At 39.2% G+C, this 17,231-nt stretch overlaps 1 protein-coding gene across 2 annotated transcripts in view; it reads left to right on the forward strand.

The window, feature by feature from the left end:
• Window positions 1-17,231, forward strand: part of mRRF1 (mitochondrial ribosome recycling factor 1) — a 35,623-nt gene that overhangs the window by 6,533 nt on the left and 11,859 nt on the right. Inside the window, exons 2-4 of one of the 2 annotated variants that reach the window (XM_071680773.1) lie at window positions 2,126-2,358; window positions 6,308-6,448; window positions 13,469-13,679. In XM_071680773.1, coding sequence (XP_071536874.1) covers window positions 2,133-2,358; window positions 6,308-6,448; window positions 13,469-13,679 — 578 coding nt within the window. In that variant the 5' untranslated portion in view covers window positions 2,126-2,132. The remainder of the gene's footprint in view (window positions 1-2,125; window positions 2,359-6,307; window positions 6,449-13,468; window positions 13,680-17,231) is intronic. The other variant, XM_071680780.1, reaches the window with a different exon arrangement.

A 17,231-nucleotide genomic window follows, 5' to 3' on the forward strand; every position in this document is an offset into this window, starting at 1 on the left:
GTCACAGATAAAAATCCACAGTTATGAAAGGGAAAAAGAAGAGACAAGGAAAGTATTTAAGTATTTATAAATTTTGGAGGAAGTGAAAAATCTTTCTTTTAAAGTGTGCCAGGTCATAGTTATTTGGAAAGACAAGAGAGAGAGTTCCAAAGCTTTAGGTACATGGAAAGGAACAGTTATCAAATGGCCCACCCTTGAGTTGCCAATGGCCACACAGTAATCATGTGACGTTGCAGCTTTCTAAGTATTGTGTGGTTTAGATTAGTGGTAGGGGTACACAAGTGGCCAGCTCTCAGGAACAAAAACCAGAGTAATACCTTTGGAAGAGGGAAAGTGAACCAACATTGCAACATAGGGCAAGCACATCAACTTTTGAAAATATGTAGCCGGGAGAGTATAAGTTGACCACTTTTGACCACTCAAGTCAAATAAGGATGTAGAGCTAAAACTACCCCAGATTTGAGAGTATTATTGCATCCAAGGATGAATCAATCCTTTGTGTAAATGGAACAACTGTTTAGAAGAAAAGAATTTTTGATATCTGAATAGGACTCCCAGTTTCTTAGAGGAAGACTTAGCTATTTACATAATGTGGAGTTCAAGAAAGAGTGGATGTTATTGTAATACCAAGTATGTTCAATGAGTCAAGAGGTGGAATTACAGAACTCAAATGAGAAACAGGAGTTGTGAGTTTTCGATAGTGAGATAGATAGAAACAGTGTCTTGGAGGCATTGAATGTAACTAGATTTTGTCAATCCCACAGAGATATCTTGTCCATAGTCTGAGTTTATTGTGGAAGTTCTGTTGAGATGAGATGCAGATCGAGTGAGAGAAGAAGGAGCAGAATTGAAGGGTGAGGAATGCACTGTTGAGTTGTCTGCATACGAGTGTGCTTGGTTATTTATGGAGGAGAGGAAGTTGTTGATAAAAAGGAGAAAAAATGTTGGAGGCAGGACAGAACCTTGAGGGACACTGCTTTTGATGGAGAAAGGGTGGGAAGCTGATCCATCAACAACTACAGAGATAGATCTGCTGGAGAGGAAGCTGGATATGAGGGAGGGAAGCCAAAAAATGGGGGATTAGAGATAAGACCCTGATGCCACACCCTGTAAACAGCTTTGGATATGTCAAGGGCAATTACATAAGACTCCACAGAATTCTTCTTTCTGGGATGATGGGCAGGCATTAGTAAGATTGGAAAGAATATCACCAGTGGATCTCACCTTATGGGACCCATACTAGTGATGAGAGAGAAGACTGTGAGATTCAAGATCTCTAAGGATATGGGACTTGAGGAGGGATTCAAAGACTTTAGAAAAGGTAGATGTCAAAGCGACAAGATGATAGAGGGGTCAGAATGTGTGATGCTTGCACATTTGAGAAGACAATTCCATCTTCTCAGTGGAATGCTTTATTGACTCCCTTTCTCTCTCTCTTCTTAATGTAAAGATCCCTTCTCTTTGTCACAGTTCTGTCTCTTTTTTATAGATATTACTTTGTCCTTTACTCCTGAGAGATGACTATGTGTGTGCCTCCTCTATCTCTATCCAGATTATGTGACACCATGGAGGTTTCTGCATCCCACATCCCATCATTAGTATCCTGAGAATTGGTTTATTAAATATCTTCATCTTTTCATCCACTGCTAAACTGCGGAACTCTGACTTCTTATTTTTCTTTTAAGTCATTCATTCTATCTTTGCTTAGCAGGCAGATCTTCCGTCACTTTAAGACAAGGTGTTATTCATCTTCCTGCAAGAGGGCCGCTCTAAGTAGAAAAAATTAATGAATGAATATGTGAATTCATGCATAAATAGACTTGTAAGAAAAGACATAATTAAAGGAATATATGAATTAGTGGATTGTTAATGAAGCAGGGCATCAAGCCCACAGACTTCTCCATACATCTAAAATGCTATAAATATTCCTTCAACAGCTTTTTTCTTATTGAAGGGAGTAGATGTTTAGTAAGAGAACAAGGTAGGTTATGACATGAAAGGAGGGTGAGTCATATTAAAAGTGAGGACCTGCATTAAGACAGGTATTTGCAAAACTTTCTTGCTTGGTCACTTCACTGTATATAATGGCATGCCAAATTTCATTAATTTTTTCCTTGTTGATCAGGATCCAAATGGCTGTGCGAGGACCCATATCAGTGAGGAGGATGAAGTTCATGCTCTCCCCAACCTGGTCCATTTGTAGGTCATCATATTCGTCGCACCTCTTCAGTCTTCCTGTTAAGGCTCAAGATATGGGTGTTTCTGTTACCTCCACATCTTCATCTTTCCTTACAGCTCTTGGAGTTTCTCACTGCCAAATAAGAAATTATGCCAAGGGCAAGGACAAGAAAGGGAGAAGTTAGTATTTTGAAAATAACCTTGCTTGTTTGACTGTACTGGTATTATATTTATCTGCAAGTAATATTACTATTTCAGATTTTGCATTGTTATGTACAGAAATTGCTCCAAATGTAGGGTAGTGGGTAAATTTGTCTGCTGGATTTATAAAATCAGGCTGGAAAATATATAGAAATTATATACCTCATGATGCATTAATCTTCACATTATGTTTAAATTTTTTTTTTCTAACCTGTGGACAGAATTAGATAAACATCTGAGTGAGACCTTGCTTAGGGGGAGGGGGGGGGTTTAGAATAAGAGTTTCACACAAAAAAATTGAGTGAATCCACCATAGAATATAAGAGGTTGTGGTAAGATAGTTAACTGGCTCAATGATCATACAATAACCTGCTTAGGCCCATGTCATCACAGTACAGAGATGACATGGTGGCACATTTCAGACCACCACCATTTACTTATTTCACTTGCTTGGTTGACAGTTACCTAAATCTTTGACAGTGGCTCCATTTTCATTCCTTCCCATCTCATTGCATAATTTGCTTTCTTTTCATTCATTCATGGTTCAAGGACACATATCTCAGGTAATTTGTTGTTCTCGCTTCTTTCAAGGAATTCATTGAATGGAGATACTACTGGCATCAGCTGTCAACTACATTTGTACTCACCACAACATGGTGGCCATAAGGATATTTTGGGGGACGGCAAAGCCAGCAATTTTTGTTTATACTGTGAGTGTTGTCTTTATGTTTTAGAATGATTTTAGACATCCTGATTTTTGTGGAAGCAGCTCTGTCAATGTCAGAATATTGAGAGAAGCGTCCACAGTATTCTCTTTGGAAATGTGTTGACCATAAGTCTGGATATATAGATATTTATTGGACACAGTTGCTGCCACAGTCATGAATGTGGTTTCTTCCATGTCATGTTTCATAGTTGTATCTCTAGCAGTGCTAAGCCTTTGCAGTTAACCTTAATGTGGTTGGTTCGAATGAACATTAGTGCCTGTCTCTGTGGCCTAAAACCCTGGTTGGTTAGTTTGTCAATTTACCTTTCATGACCTCACATACTATTGAGTGAGCAAGGCAGTACAAGCACTCACTAGGTAGATTATATATTATTACAATTTGGCAAGGAAGATTGTTTGATAATTTGGAGTTTGTGTTATCCTATTCTCATATGTTTTCTAATCCAACCTTCTGGGTATAAAGTGTTTTATCTTCAAATAAGCAGTAATAGAAGACTATGCTATCTTTAACTAACTAGGATAACTTTGATATCCTAAGATAGTTTGAGTGTAGGTTTTTAAGAAAGTCATCACTATCTATAGCATCTGGGCAGATGATCTAGTGAGATCTAGGCTTATTTTATGTAAGAAGATGCTGAATTGACTGCTTGTGGTTGGATCCTGTCATTAGGAATGAATCATCTCATGAGTATCTGTTCTCTCATACAATTTTGTTGCTGTATAATTTTCTGTTTGGGGCAGGAGGGATTTTGTTACTTTACAATTATTGATTCAAGGCAGTAGGGGTCAGGACCAAGGTTATAGTATGGATTTCTTGGCTGTAATTGTCTTTTTGCTTTCATAAAGACCCTTGACTTGATGAATTGATAATTTTTTTAAAGGTTAGGTGACTATAGTCGTGGTGCACAAGTGTGAAGGTTTCATTATCGTGCCCTGGCAACCTACCGGTCCACAGTGTGTGATTTTGTGTATAATATGATACGCATTGGAAACAGTTATCAGTATTATTTGAATGGCCAGATATGCAGGCAGTAATGATGAATACTGTCAATTATAGTTAATTTTGAGTTTCAAAGAATGAATACTGTCACAGACAACTTTTTTGTTAATTGATAAGGTTGCTGATTATAATTTACGAAGGGCTCGAACACTACCCTTCACAGACGAAGTAGTGCACCTAGCTGATCCACTATATGTAAATTACAAAATATTTATGTTGTATTCTGACATACCGTAATACTTAGGTTACCTTGTACCCTTATTTCCTGGATTATTATCTGCAAAATATGTGACATTGCAATATCATTGGTTATTGCTGGTGGCAGATTGATTGATGGCAGATAAATGGCAGGAGAAGGCAGGAAAGTTGAGTGTTTGCAGGTGATGTCCAGACTTGCCTTCTCTACCTAGTGCAACTATGCTCCATACACCCTTAATTGTATTCTATGCTCTCTCTCTCTCTCTCTCTCTCTCTCTCTCTCTCTCTCTCTCTCTCTCTCTCTCTCTCTCGTGTTAGAGCGACATTTTGAATCAACAAAAATAGTTGTCTGCTACAGTATTTATTCTCTGAAACCTAAAACCAAATGAATTGAAGTTATTCGTCATTACTGCCTGCATATTTTGCCATTCAAGTAATACTGACAAGTGTTGTCTATGCATATCATATTATACATGAAGTTGGACACACTGTGGACCAGTTGGTTGCCAGGGCACAATAATGAAACTTTCAGACTCATGCACTGCGACTATAGTAGCTTTGGAAAAGATATAAGAAGACTTGGAGCATAATTGTACATGCCAGTTGTTTCTCAAAATTTCTTGGACTTTAGTAGAACATCTTTACCATCAAAGAAGCAACCCACTCAGGGAATACTGAGCACAAGGATTGTTTTGTGTTATCTTCACCACTAGTTGTTTCTCATTATTTAAAGAATTGAATGGCATTAGACCCATGAATCTAGTTTGAATATGTGATATGTTTTACGTTCTGTGGAACTCCTTTTTAGTTTCTAACGAAACATGGAACTTTCTTTTTCATCCAAATGGGACCTGGCAAAGGTCCTGAATCTTTTATCATGCTAGTCTTGTGGGAGTTTGGCTATGAAAGATGTTTTGTAAAAATAGTGTTCCTTTTATTTTTGAGATCAGAATTTTTTTTTTAGTTGAGTGATGTATAGAGACAGATTTATCCTTTGGTTAAAGGTTATTCCAGACCCAAAGTTTCATACAAACTAAAACTTTTACATATAGGAATAGTCCCTTTTAGTACAGTACTGAAGACATTTTTCCAGTAAATCATCATTCTTGCTTGCAAATTAAAATTTACAAAGATTTCTTCATATAATTACCTACATTAGTCATCCAAGCTTCTTTTAAGCCTTTTATGAGCAAAGATGTCTATGAAAGTGAATCTGATAGTGGGATCTACTTCCACATCTTGAGTTGTATGCTAGAGAGCATCCACCATTGCCCTTTAAGGTACTTCTTATAGGATGAGAGTAGTTAGAGAGTTAGCCATTAAACAAGTGCTGTGGTTCAACTGTACAATATATTCTTGGATCCCAATGATCCCCCTTGTGTGGCTTTAGGTAAGGTGCTTCCTTCAGAATAGCATGGTCTGGAGTAGGCGGATAGTCATCCTTAATGGTAATCTTTTCTTTATTTTGTCCCTAAGAGTCTTCTATAAGTCCCTCTTCCATGTTGGTATGCTCATATGTGTTCATAGGTGAGACTAGATTTTGAAGAATGAAACATAATCTGTACCGAAGGCAACTCCCCATAAGCATCCACTTAGTTCTGTACTTTATTCCCGTCTGAGGCAGATGAGAGCAGTCAGTGAATGAATGATAGCAATTCAGAATGCATCACCACATCATCTCTGTACTGTGACTTAATGGGCTTTATGAGTTATTCTATCATCTACCCATTGAGAAAAAGCATCCACTAACCTCTTGTGTTTTATGGTGGTCAAAGGGGATGAATTCTCATTGACGTAAAACTGGTGTTGTAACTCCCTGTGAGGAGGTGCTCCTCCAGATGTTCAGAAGGCTCTGCTTTGTGTAGAGAAATTGTTTTCTCATTTTTCAGAATGTTCTTTTCTCACTCCTTGGCTTTTTATAGATATTTGGTACCATTTTTTTAGATAGATATATTTGTGACTTTCATATGTGATATTGATACTGGTATTTGTTTCCTTTTTAGATAAACAGACTACGGTACATGTATCAGATGATGATATGTCGGAGGTAGTGAATGTTGAACAGATGCGAGAGCAGTTTGCCCAACAAGTGGAGAAACTCAAGGAAACCTACATCAAGAATCTTTCCCTGAGAACTTCTTTTGGTATGGGAGTTGAATTTTGTCAGCATATAAATGCACAGTAATGAGGTAATAATCAGAATCTATAGGGTTTGTCTTACACAGGTAAAGATAAGTAGATGATTAAAAGAAAAAATTGCAAAGTAAGTTATGTAAAAGGAAAGCCTGCAACATGCTGATTGACTGTCAAAGATTTTGATGGCAGTGTTATAGATTCCCAGCTGATGAATGATTCCATATTTTGTCAGAATGTCACTACCAACGTATCTACTCAACTGGAAAAATATGCATCTCAGTTCAGTCGTAAAACATCAACAAGAGTGTTACTGCATTATGATTGCAGGAAGCCAAGTTCATACAGCAACTGTTTTAGTCAGTTCTATGATAAAAGAAATAGGTTCTCTTATTTTTTATTTTATTTTGCTTTGTCGCTGTCTCCCGCGTTTGCGAGGTAGCGCAAGGAAACAGACGAAAGAAATGGCCCAACCCACCCCCATACACATGTCTATACATACACGTCCCCACATGCAAATATACATACCCATACATCCCAATGTACACATATATATACACACACAGACATATACATATATACACATGCACACAATTCACACTGTCTGCCTTTATTCATTCCCATCGCCACCTTGCCGCACATGGAATAACATCCTCCTCCCCCCTCATGTGTGCGAGGTAGCGCTAGGAAAAGACAACAAAGGCCCCATTCGTTCACAGTCAGTCTCTAGCTGTCATGCAATAATGTCCGAAACCACAGCTCCCTTTCCACATCCAGGCCCCACAGAACTTTCCATGGTTTACCCCAGACGCTTCACATGCCCTGATTCAATCCATTGACAGCACGTCGACCCCGGTATACCACATCGATCCAATTCACTCTATTCCTTGCCCGCCTTTCACCCTCCTGCATGTTCAGGCCCCAATCACTCAAAATCTTTTTCACTCCATCTTTCCACCTCCAATTTGGTCTCCCACTCTCCTCGTTCCCTCCACCTCCGACACATATATCCTCTTGGTCAATCTTTCCTCACTCATTCTCTCCATGTGCCCAAACCATTTCAAAACACCCTCTTCTGCTCTCTCAACCACGCTCTTCTTATTTCCACACATCTCTCTTACCCTTACATTACTTACTCGATCAAACCACCTCACACCACATATTGTCCTCAAACATCTCATTTCCAGCACATCCACCCTCCTGCGCACTACTCTATCCATAGCCCACGCCTTGCAACCATACAACATTGTTGGAACCACTATTCCTTCAAACATACCCATTTTTGTTTCCGAGATAATGTTCTTGACTTCTACACATTTTTCAAGGCTCCCAGGATTTTCGCCCCCTCCCCCACCCTATGATTCACTTCCACTTCCATGGTTCCATCCGCTGCCAGATCCACTCCCAGATATCTAAAACACTTTACTTCCTCCAGTTTTTCTCCATTCAAACTTACCTCCCAATTGACTTGACCCTCAACCCTACTGTACCTAATAACCTTGCTCTTTTTCACATTTACTCTTAACTTTCTTCTTTCACACACTTTACCAAACTCAGTCACCAGCTTCTGCAGTTTCTCACATGAATCAGCCACCAGCGCTGTATCATCGGCGAACAACAACTGACTCACTTCCCAAGCTCTCTCATCCCCAACAGACTTCATACTTGCCCCTCTTTCCAAAACTCTTGCATTCACCTCCCTAACAACCCCATCCATAAACAAATTAAACAACCATGGAGACATCACACACCCCTGCCGCAAACCTACATTCACTGAGAACCAATCACTTTCCTCTCTTCTTACACGTACACATGCCTTACATCCTCGATAAAAACTTTTCACTGCTTCTAACAACTTGCCTCCCACACCATATATTCTTAGTACCTTCCACAGAGCATATCTATCAACTCTATCATATGCCTTCTCCAGATCCATAAATGCTACATACAAATCCATTTGCTTTTCTAAGTATTTCTCACATACGTTCTTCAAAGCAAACACCTGATCCACACATCCTCTACCACTTCTGAAACCACACTGCTCTTCCCCAGTCTGATGCTCTGTACATGCCTTCACCCTCTCAATCAATACCCTCCCATATAATTTACCAGGAATACTCAACAAACTTATACCTCTGTAATTTGAGCACTCACTCTTATCCCCTTTGCCTTTATACAATGGCACTATGCACGCATTCCTCCAATCCTCAGGCACCTCACCATGAATCATACATACATCAAATAACCATCAAATAACAATACAGTCACCCCCTTTTTTAATAAATTCCACTGCAATACCATCCAAACCTGCTGCCTTGCCGGCTTTCATCTTCTGCAAAGCTTTTACTACCTCTTCTCTGTTTACCAAATCATTTTCCCTAACCCTCTCACTTTGCACACCACCTCGACCAAAACACCCTATATCTGCCACTCTATAATCAAACACATTCATCAAACCTTCAAAATACTCACTCCATCTCCTTCTCACATCACCACTACTTGTTATCACCTCCCCATTAGCGCCCTTCACTGAAGTTCCCATTTGCTCCCTTGCCTTACGCACTTTATTTACCTCCTCCCAGAACATCTTTTTATTCTCCCTAAATTTAATGATACTCTTTCACCCCAACTCTTATTTGCCCTCTTTTTCACCTCTTGCACCTTTCTCCTTACCTCCTGTCTCTTTCTTTTATACATCTCCCACTCATTTGCATTTTTTCCCTGCAAAAATCGTCCAAATGCCTCTCTCTTCTCTTTCTCTAATAATCTTACTTCTTCATCCCACCACTCACTACCTTTTCTAATCAACCCACCTCCCACGCTTCTCATGCCACAAGCATCTTTTGCACAAGCCATCACTGCTTCCCTAAATACATCCCATTCCTCCCCCACTCCCCTTACCTCCTTTGTTCTCACCTTTTTTCCATTCTGTACTAAGTCTCTCCTGGTACTTCCTCTCACAAGTCTCTTCCCAAGCTCACTTACTCTCACCACCCTCTTCCCCCCAACATTCTCTCTTCTTTTCTGAAAACCCATACAAATCTTCACCTTCACCTCCACACGATAATGATCAGACATCCCTCCAGTTGCACCTCTCAGCACATTAAAATCCAAAAGTCTCTCTTTCGCGTGCCTATCAATTAACAAGTAATCTCTTATATTTGAACTTATATTTTAATGCAAGTAAGGTATATTTTGTATTTACCTGTTCAAATAGATGTTGTTCTGTATTTGTGAATGGTACGTAATTTTGTAAATAATGCACATATGCAAAAGTACATAAGTGGAAAAAATATCTATGGCATGTGTAAAATTACTGATGGAAAGAAAACCATAAAGTGTGTAATGTGCTTAAGTGTTTTGGAATGATATCACACAAAGAAAAATAAGCTCATACTCATTGTGTACTTAGGTAAACAAGGAACACCCATGCCACCAGCAAGGGCCCTAGGTTAACATGGAACACCCATGCCACCAGCAAGGGCCCTACCCTTTCAATTCAGTCCCTTCCCTGACCAGTATAGCATTAGTTTTTTTTTTTTTTAAGTATTTTCTTCCGTAGTATATGATATAGAGATTTTTGTTTTGTTTATTCACAGTATGAGCATCATTTCAGGCATATGCTAGAGTTTTAGACTTCAAAGGTCATTAACACTTTTGCTTGCTAATCATGCCACATATGCATGTAATATATTCAATACCTTTTGGGCAGTCATCACACTACATACATGTCTTATTGAAAAGTGTTTTTTTTATGATATGGCTTCTTAAGTTACGGACAAATACTTTTACTCAGTTCCATTCAGGAATGACATAAAAGATTATTGTGGGAAATAAGCATAATATAAATGCAGTCTTTTTTTTATGCTTGCTACTTCCTGCTTGAACAAGTTAGTTCCCAGACCAGATGATTGAGTTATAGAGGAAAACAATCCTCCCTTGGCTTCTCCCTCTGTTCTTCCTTTTGGAAAGTAACACAGGAGGGGGGGGGGGGATTTCCAGATTTGCACCCCTCCTCTTAATCACTTTCGGTGACATGCAAAAGATACATGGGCAGTACTCTTTCTACCCTACCCCCTGGGATAAATGTAATTATAGCTTATATTTACAGCCCTTCCATGGGGATAGGGGAGAAAGAATACTTCCCATGTATTCCCTGTGTGTCATAAAACGTGACTAAAAGGGGAGGGAGCAGAGGGCTGGAAATCCTCCCCTCCAGTTTTTACTTTTTCCAAAAGAAGGAACAGAGAAGGGGGCCAAAAGGGGATAAAGGTAAGTGTTCAAATTACAGAGGTATAAGTTTGTTGAGTATTCCTGGGAAATTATGTGGGAGGGTATTGTTTGAGAGGCTGAAGGCATGTGCAGAGAATCAGATTGGGAAAGAGCAGTATGGTTTCAGAAGTGGTAGAGGATGTGGATCAGGTGTTTGCTTTGAAGAATGTATGTGAGAAATACTTAGAAAAACAAATGGATTTGTATGTAGCATTTATGGATCTGAAGAAGGCATATGATAGAGTTAATAGAGATGCTTTGTGGAAGGTATTAGGAGTATATGGTGTGGGAGGCAAGTTGCTGGAAGCAGTGAAAAGCTTTTATCAAGGATGTAAGGCATGTGTACGAGTAGGAAGAGAGGAAAGTGATTGGTTCCCAGTGAATGTCAGTTTGCGGCAGGGGTAAGTGATGTCTCCATGGTTAATTTGTTTATGGATGGAGTTGTTAGGGAGGTGAATGGAAGAATTTTTGGAGAGAGGGGCAAGTATGTAGTCTGTTGTGGATGAGAGGGCTTGGGAAATGAGTCAGTTGTTGTTCGCTGATGATACAGCGCTTGTGGCTGATTCGTGTGAGAAACTGCAGAAGCTGGTGACTGAGTTTGGTAAAGTGTGTGAAAGAAGAAAGCTGAGAGTTAATGTGAATAAGAATAATCTTATTAGGTACAGTTGGGTTGAGGGACAAGTTAATTGGGAGGTAAGTTTGAATGGAGAAACACTGGAGGAAGTGATGTGTTTTAGATATCTGGGAGTGGATTTAGCATTGGATGGAAGAATGGAAGCGAAAGTGAGTCACTGTGTGGGGAAGGGGGCAAATGCTCTGGGAGCATTGTAGAATGTGTAGAAGATGAGAACATAATCTCAGAAAGCAAAAATGGGGATGTTTGGAGGAATAGTGGTTCCAGCAATGTTATATGGTTGCGAGGCGTGGGCTATAGATAGGGTTGTGCGGAGAAGGGTGGATGTGTTGGAAATGAGATGTTTAAGGACAATATGTGATGTGAGCTTGTTTGATCGAGCAAGTAATGAAAGAGTGAGAGAGATGTGTGGAAATAAAATGAGTGTGGTTGAGAGAGCAGAAGAGGGCATATTGAATTGGTTTGGTCACAAGGAGAGAATGAGTGAGGAAAGATTGACAAAGAGGATATATGTCCACCTTTGACTCACTCATTCTATCCCTATGTCCAAACTATTTCAACATACCCTCTTCTACTTTCTCAGTCACACTCTTTTCACACATCTCTCTTACGTTTTCATTACTTACTCGATCAAACCACACATTATATCATATTATTTATTCCATTATAAAGAAGGAATTCATGAAAAGATCAGAGAACTGAGAAATACACAGAGCTTTACTGCCACATGACCATACCACAAAAACAGTGGTGTGGGTTATAACAACATAGAGTAAACAGCAGTTAACTCTTGAAATGAGTTCTTCATGTTGGCAGTAATCTTGAATGTGCTGAGCCTTTGATTGTGGGAATTTTCAAATTTTAGAAATAAGGGTTTATATCATTGGAATACATCCTTGTTGAAGAACTGTTTACTCGAAAGGAGTCCATTATTTTCCTTATGACTGATTTTAGAGCAACTGTAAGACTGCAAGTTCCTATGAAGTAGGATTCCTTGGGTTATATAATGACAGTGATAGCAGACTATGATTATTGGCAAGTTTTTTTGGTTTAACATTTGTTTCATTTAGTCCTGGTGCAAGTAGGTACTTGCCAATGTACCGTTTGGTTCCCTTGCGAGATTCATTGGTCATTTTTGGAGATTCCTCAGCATCAAAGAGAGGTCCAGCATCATATTCTGGGTGTTAGAATCTACTCTGCCAAAGCTGGGCATTATGGTAATCATTTTCAGATGTTCCAAGGTATACCTAAATATTATCCTCCAGGTTTTCTTGGCAAGAGGAGGAGAGTCAACCCTTGTGAATTTTGCATCTTCATGACGAGTAACTGATTCCACTGGAAGAGGTTGTACAGGTTTTTGTTATAAGAATATACTTAGGGTAGTCTGCTTGCCATGCACCTTTACTTAGTACAGCTCCTTGTAGCAGTTGATGGTTTCCTCAACTTTTCATTTTGCTTTAAGTCTCAGTTTACACTTTAAGGTCCTGTTTACAATTTTGGTCATTTTATGTGTAAACCTGAAGAGTCTTATCCAAGTGGAAGAAACACACTGCAGCTTTGTTATCAAGATCTGTTTAGCTGTGGCAGTGTTTCCTCAGCCTTTTCTCCAGCAGCCTGATCTTGATCCATTTCCATCAGATCATCATTTGAGAGTTTCTCTGTGTGTGTGACTCTAAAAGTTTGTTGATTTTACTTTCTCGTAGTTCAGTAAATCTCGCATGATAGGTAAGTTCCACTTTCTCTTTCAAAACATGCTCTGGTTTGAGAGATATTTTAGATTTTTTCAAATGCTCCAGCCAGAATTTTTGCCACATCCCATTTATGTTTTTGTCCTTGACTTCTAAAGAGCATCTCTGAAGTTACACCTCTTCCAAAATTTTAGAAGCATTGTGAAAAAATATAGCTGTAGGGTTTTTCATCAGGAAGTTGAAGCGTGGTTTTTAGTTGAAAATTTTGTAGCTGCAAAAATCAATGAATTAGGCATTTTATGAATACAGGTAAAGAATCTTTCGTAACTGAATTAGTATCTAGAGTTTTTCTATAGTATTTCTCAAGAATGATGCCAGTAGTACTTTTGCCTCAAGAAGTTTCAGTGTATCTAAATGTTCTCCTCCTTATTTTTCAGGCAGCATAGAAACTCTCCCAGTTCTGTTAGAAGGGGATGAGTATCCTCTTAATGAGGTAGCACAGGTCTCTCGGAAGTCTTCACAGATGTTGATTATCAATGCAGCCGCCTTTCCTCAAGCTACGGTGGGAATTATGTCAGCCCTGCAGGAATCTGGGATGAAACTCAACCCACAGCAGGAGGGGACAAAAATAATTGTCCCTCTTCCTAAGTAAGTTGTTAGTGCACATAAAGAGCAGGGAGAAAAATGAGAATTCTGAATTCTTGGTAGATCGACAACTTCCAGGTTACTTAAGCTTTTGAATGTTTGCTATATAAAGAATCTTCATTAGTTTATAATGAGTGACACTGAGTTAACTTACAGTTGCACACTTTGCATAGATTTGTTAAATAGTAGTTCTGGACCTCAAGAGCATTATAGATGGAGTATTGAAATGCTAAGAAAAGATTTCAATTTCAGTGGCTTTAATCAACATCATATGGTCAGAATGTGCTTATGTACAGTAGATAATTTCTGATCATAAGAATAACCTTCTTGATTATTCTGAAAGGACTTTGCATCACCAAAGGCATGAGCATGTCCTTCTGCCAGAGATCCAGTAACATGCTACAAAAGCTTGGCATAAAACACTGCTTGCAGTTTTAATGATTAGATTGGTGATTATGACTTCGTCTTTTACCTGGCACTGTCATGTTGACACAAGGAGTGGCAGGTGAGTGTTGGGGAGAAGAAAAGAATGTATATGTTATAATTTTCCTCTTTTCTTTCATGCATTTCAGCTGTTTCCTGTGGGGTGGGATGGCATTGGGAATAGATGACAGCAAACAAGTATGAATATGTACACTCATCCAGAGGAGTTCACGACCATGTACCTAGTATGTTTGTGTCATCTGAGTAGGTGGAAGAGTAGGTGGAACATAGTAGAGTGACCTGAAGTGTTAAGTAGATGGCCACTGATATAAGTCAAATTGTTTTTGCAGATAGGTCTGGAAGGATGTTTTGTATAATTGATAACGATCGGGCATGTAAAAAACACCCATGAACGTGAATGAATGTAATAGCATGTGGTGTTGTCGAGAACTGCTGTTGTCGTACGACAGCTGTCATTCATCAAGTAATGATTATGTTAGATGTGAGCCATAGATATGTGGTGGATAGGTAGGTAGCAAAGTCATGTGAGTTACTGTCATGGTGAATCAGAAGTAGATCAAAGACCATACTGTTTCAGTACTTTGATTAACTCCAGTTGAGTGATTTCGGTTTGACATCTTACTGCATATGATGCATTTAGGTTTAAACTCTGTCAAACATGATTTTGGTAGTAGCTTCACTTGAGGGAATGCTATTTCATGTACAGTAGAACCTCTTTATTTTATCCCTGACTGAATTTCCATTAAATAGTGGGAGTGATCACATGATCTATTTAGCAGGCACTGGGAGTAATCACAGGAGTGCTAGCTTTCACAGGCTTATTTCAGATATCTAGCCAGTCTTATGACACTTGTATAGCTGCTAAATGTCTTTTGGTCACTGCAGTTTGGATGTAATTTTGAAGTGTAGATATATGTATGTATGTATGGAAGTAAATTTAATTATGTGGAAAGATATTGATATATGTTAATAAGGTTTATACATACGGAGAGAATGGAAGAGGGTGCATGTGTCAGAAATGGAGAAGACAAATGAAGATAAGGCTGAACTGGAGATGGAAGGTTGGAGTGAATATACTCTTGGGTGATTGAGGCCTGAACATGTAGGAGGGCCTGAGGAGTGTATGGGTTACAGCAGATTGAAGCAGTGTGGTGTACAGGGGTCTAAGTGCTTTCAGTGTATTGAATGAGGGCACATTAGGTGGTCAGGAAAAACCACAGAAAGATCTCATGTTTTGCCATAGAAGGGAAATTTTGTTTTGGTGCATTATATTTGACAGCAAGAGAGTGGATGGGAGCAAATCAGGTCATTCTTCATCTATTCCTGTCGCTGTTTATGTGGGGAAACAGCAAACAAGTATGAAATAAAAGATTTTTATTGTTATATGTAAATTTTGTTACGAACTCCTGGCAAGAACGTCAGTTTCATTCCTTTCATACGCTGGATAATGCTATCTTAAGGTCATGGGGTGAAAGCAAACACCAGGGTTAAATCTACATATGGTACAAGAAATAGGAATACAAGATAACAGAGCACATTAATCTGGTACAAACTCTTTTGTTAACACTTAACATTCAATATTCCACATTCTGCATTCCAGTTAAGATTTCAGACTGGGAGATCTCTTTCCTTTATGACAAGTTGACTATAAAAGCATGATACAAGACACTTATTTGTTGGGCAATTCTATGACAAGTAATTATACATTGTTACACTCAGACCTGACATGACACAGTATAACATCTTACAATCTAGGGCAGCGGTGGCTACGGGGTTCGAGGCAAGGAAAGCGTACATTACCTTTCAGGGCACAGGTCTGCTGAAGGAACTGCCTTCTAGACTATCGTCTGAGCTTTTTATCTGAAGGAACAGCCAGGTGGAAACAGCTAGCCACGCCTTGACCTGCCACCTATGGCTACAGTAGGTCAGAATGGCCACAATTACCCTTGATTGGTCAAACGACCAATTGTCACACCCTCATCCCAACATGATTGGCTGGAGGAGACCTAAGATCTGGCCCCCATATTGTCTAACAGCCCAGCTCAGCATCTCTGATGACACAACCAGGATGGGTGGGCAAACTTTCCCAGGCATGACCTCATGGCTGACCCCAGGTCACTTGACCATGGGATCTGAGGAAGTGATTAACGGCCAGGTGCGACATACACTGCTAATCTTGGCCATCTGACTTGAGGTGTGTGAGGTCACAGGTACACGTGGGACCGGTTGAGGAATATCTTGGGACCTCCCAGGTCGCCATGTGGCTTATCTAAGCATACAAATTCTCTATCATAGACACAACGAATGTGCAGGTTCATTACAGTGTGTATGTTAATGTGTGTAAATAGTAACCGAATAGTAATAATGTCATTTAGTGAATGTGCTTAACAAGGCTTGCTCATCCCTCTGCCTTCGCTAGGGGAATTATGCATTATCTCTAAGGATATTTCATGGCCATATGTTGTGTTAGCTTACTTTTTTCTCCACACCCTTTACATTTCTACGCACCCTTTACATTTTCATGGATGACTTTTATAAGTAGTGATGAGTCATTATTACATCTGATGCTCACTCCTCTGCTCATCTTCCACCTCCTCACCCCTTCAGCCATTCTTCTTCAGAAGCTATATATGTTAACTTCATCATTAAGATATGGCTGTGTAAGTTAGGTTAGTTTTTTTTTTTATATTTCTTTACTTGTATTTCTTTCATTTCACAATGAGAAACAGAAAATTTGAAGACCCCATTCCCTTGCCCATACTGAGTGATATTTTACAAAGTTGCCCATTGTGTTTGATGGTAAAAAATCATTGCAGGTTGTACAATAATTCAAGCAGGCTTTAAGTTTACCACTACAGTGAATAAAAGATAAGTAAAACAGAAAAGCCACATCTTACAGCTTTTAACTTTTGGCTGAAAAAAAATTACTGGTAATCCTTTAGAATTCACTCCCTAAAACCAAATCCTGTCCTTTAGACTCACCACCAAGAATTCTTTTCTCTCCTATTACCCCTCACCAAAGCATTTGTAAATAGACCAGTATTTTTGTCAGTGCTGCTCCAGTGAAAACCATACTTTATAGTACTTTGAGTGTTTGTTGTTAAGATTTAC

This window comes from Panulirus ornatus, chromosome 2 (genome assembly GCF_036320965.1).
Source record: "Panulirus ornatus isolate Po-2019 chromosome 2, ASM3632096v1, whole genome shotgun sequence".
In the NCBI taxonomy this organism is placed as follows: Eukaryota; Metazoa; Arthropoda; class Malacostraca; order Decapoda; family Palinuridae; genus Panulirus; species Panulirus ornatus.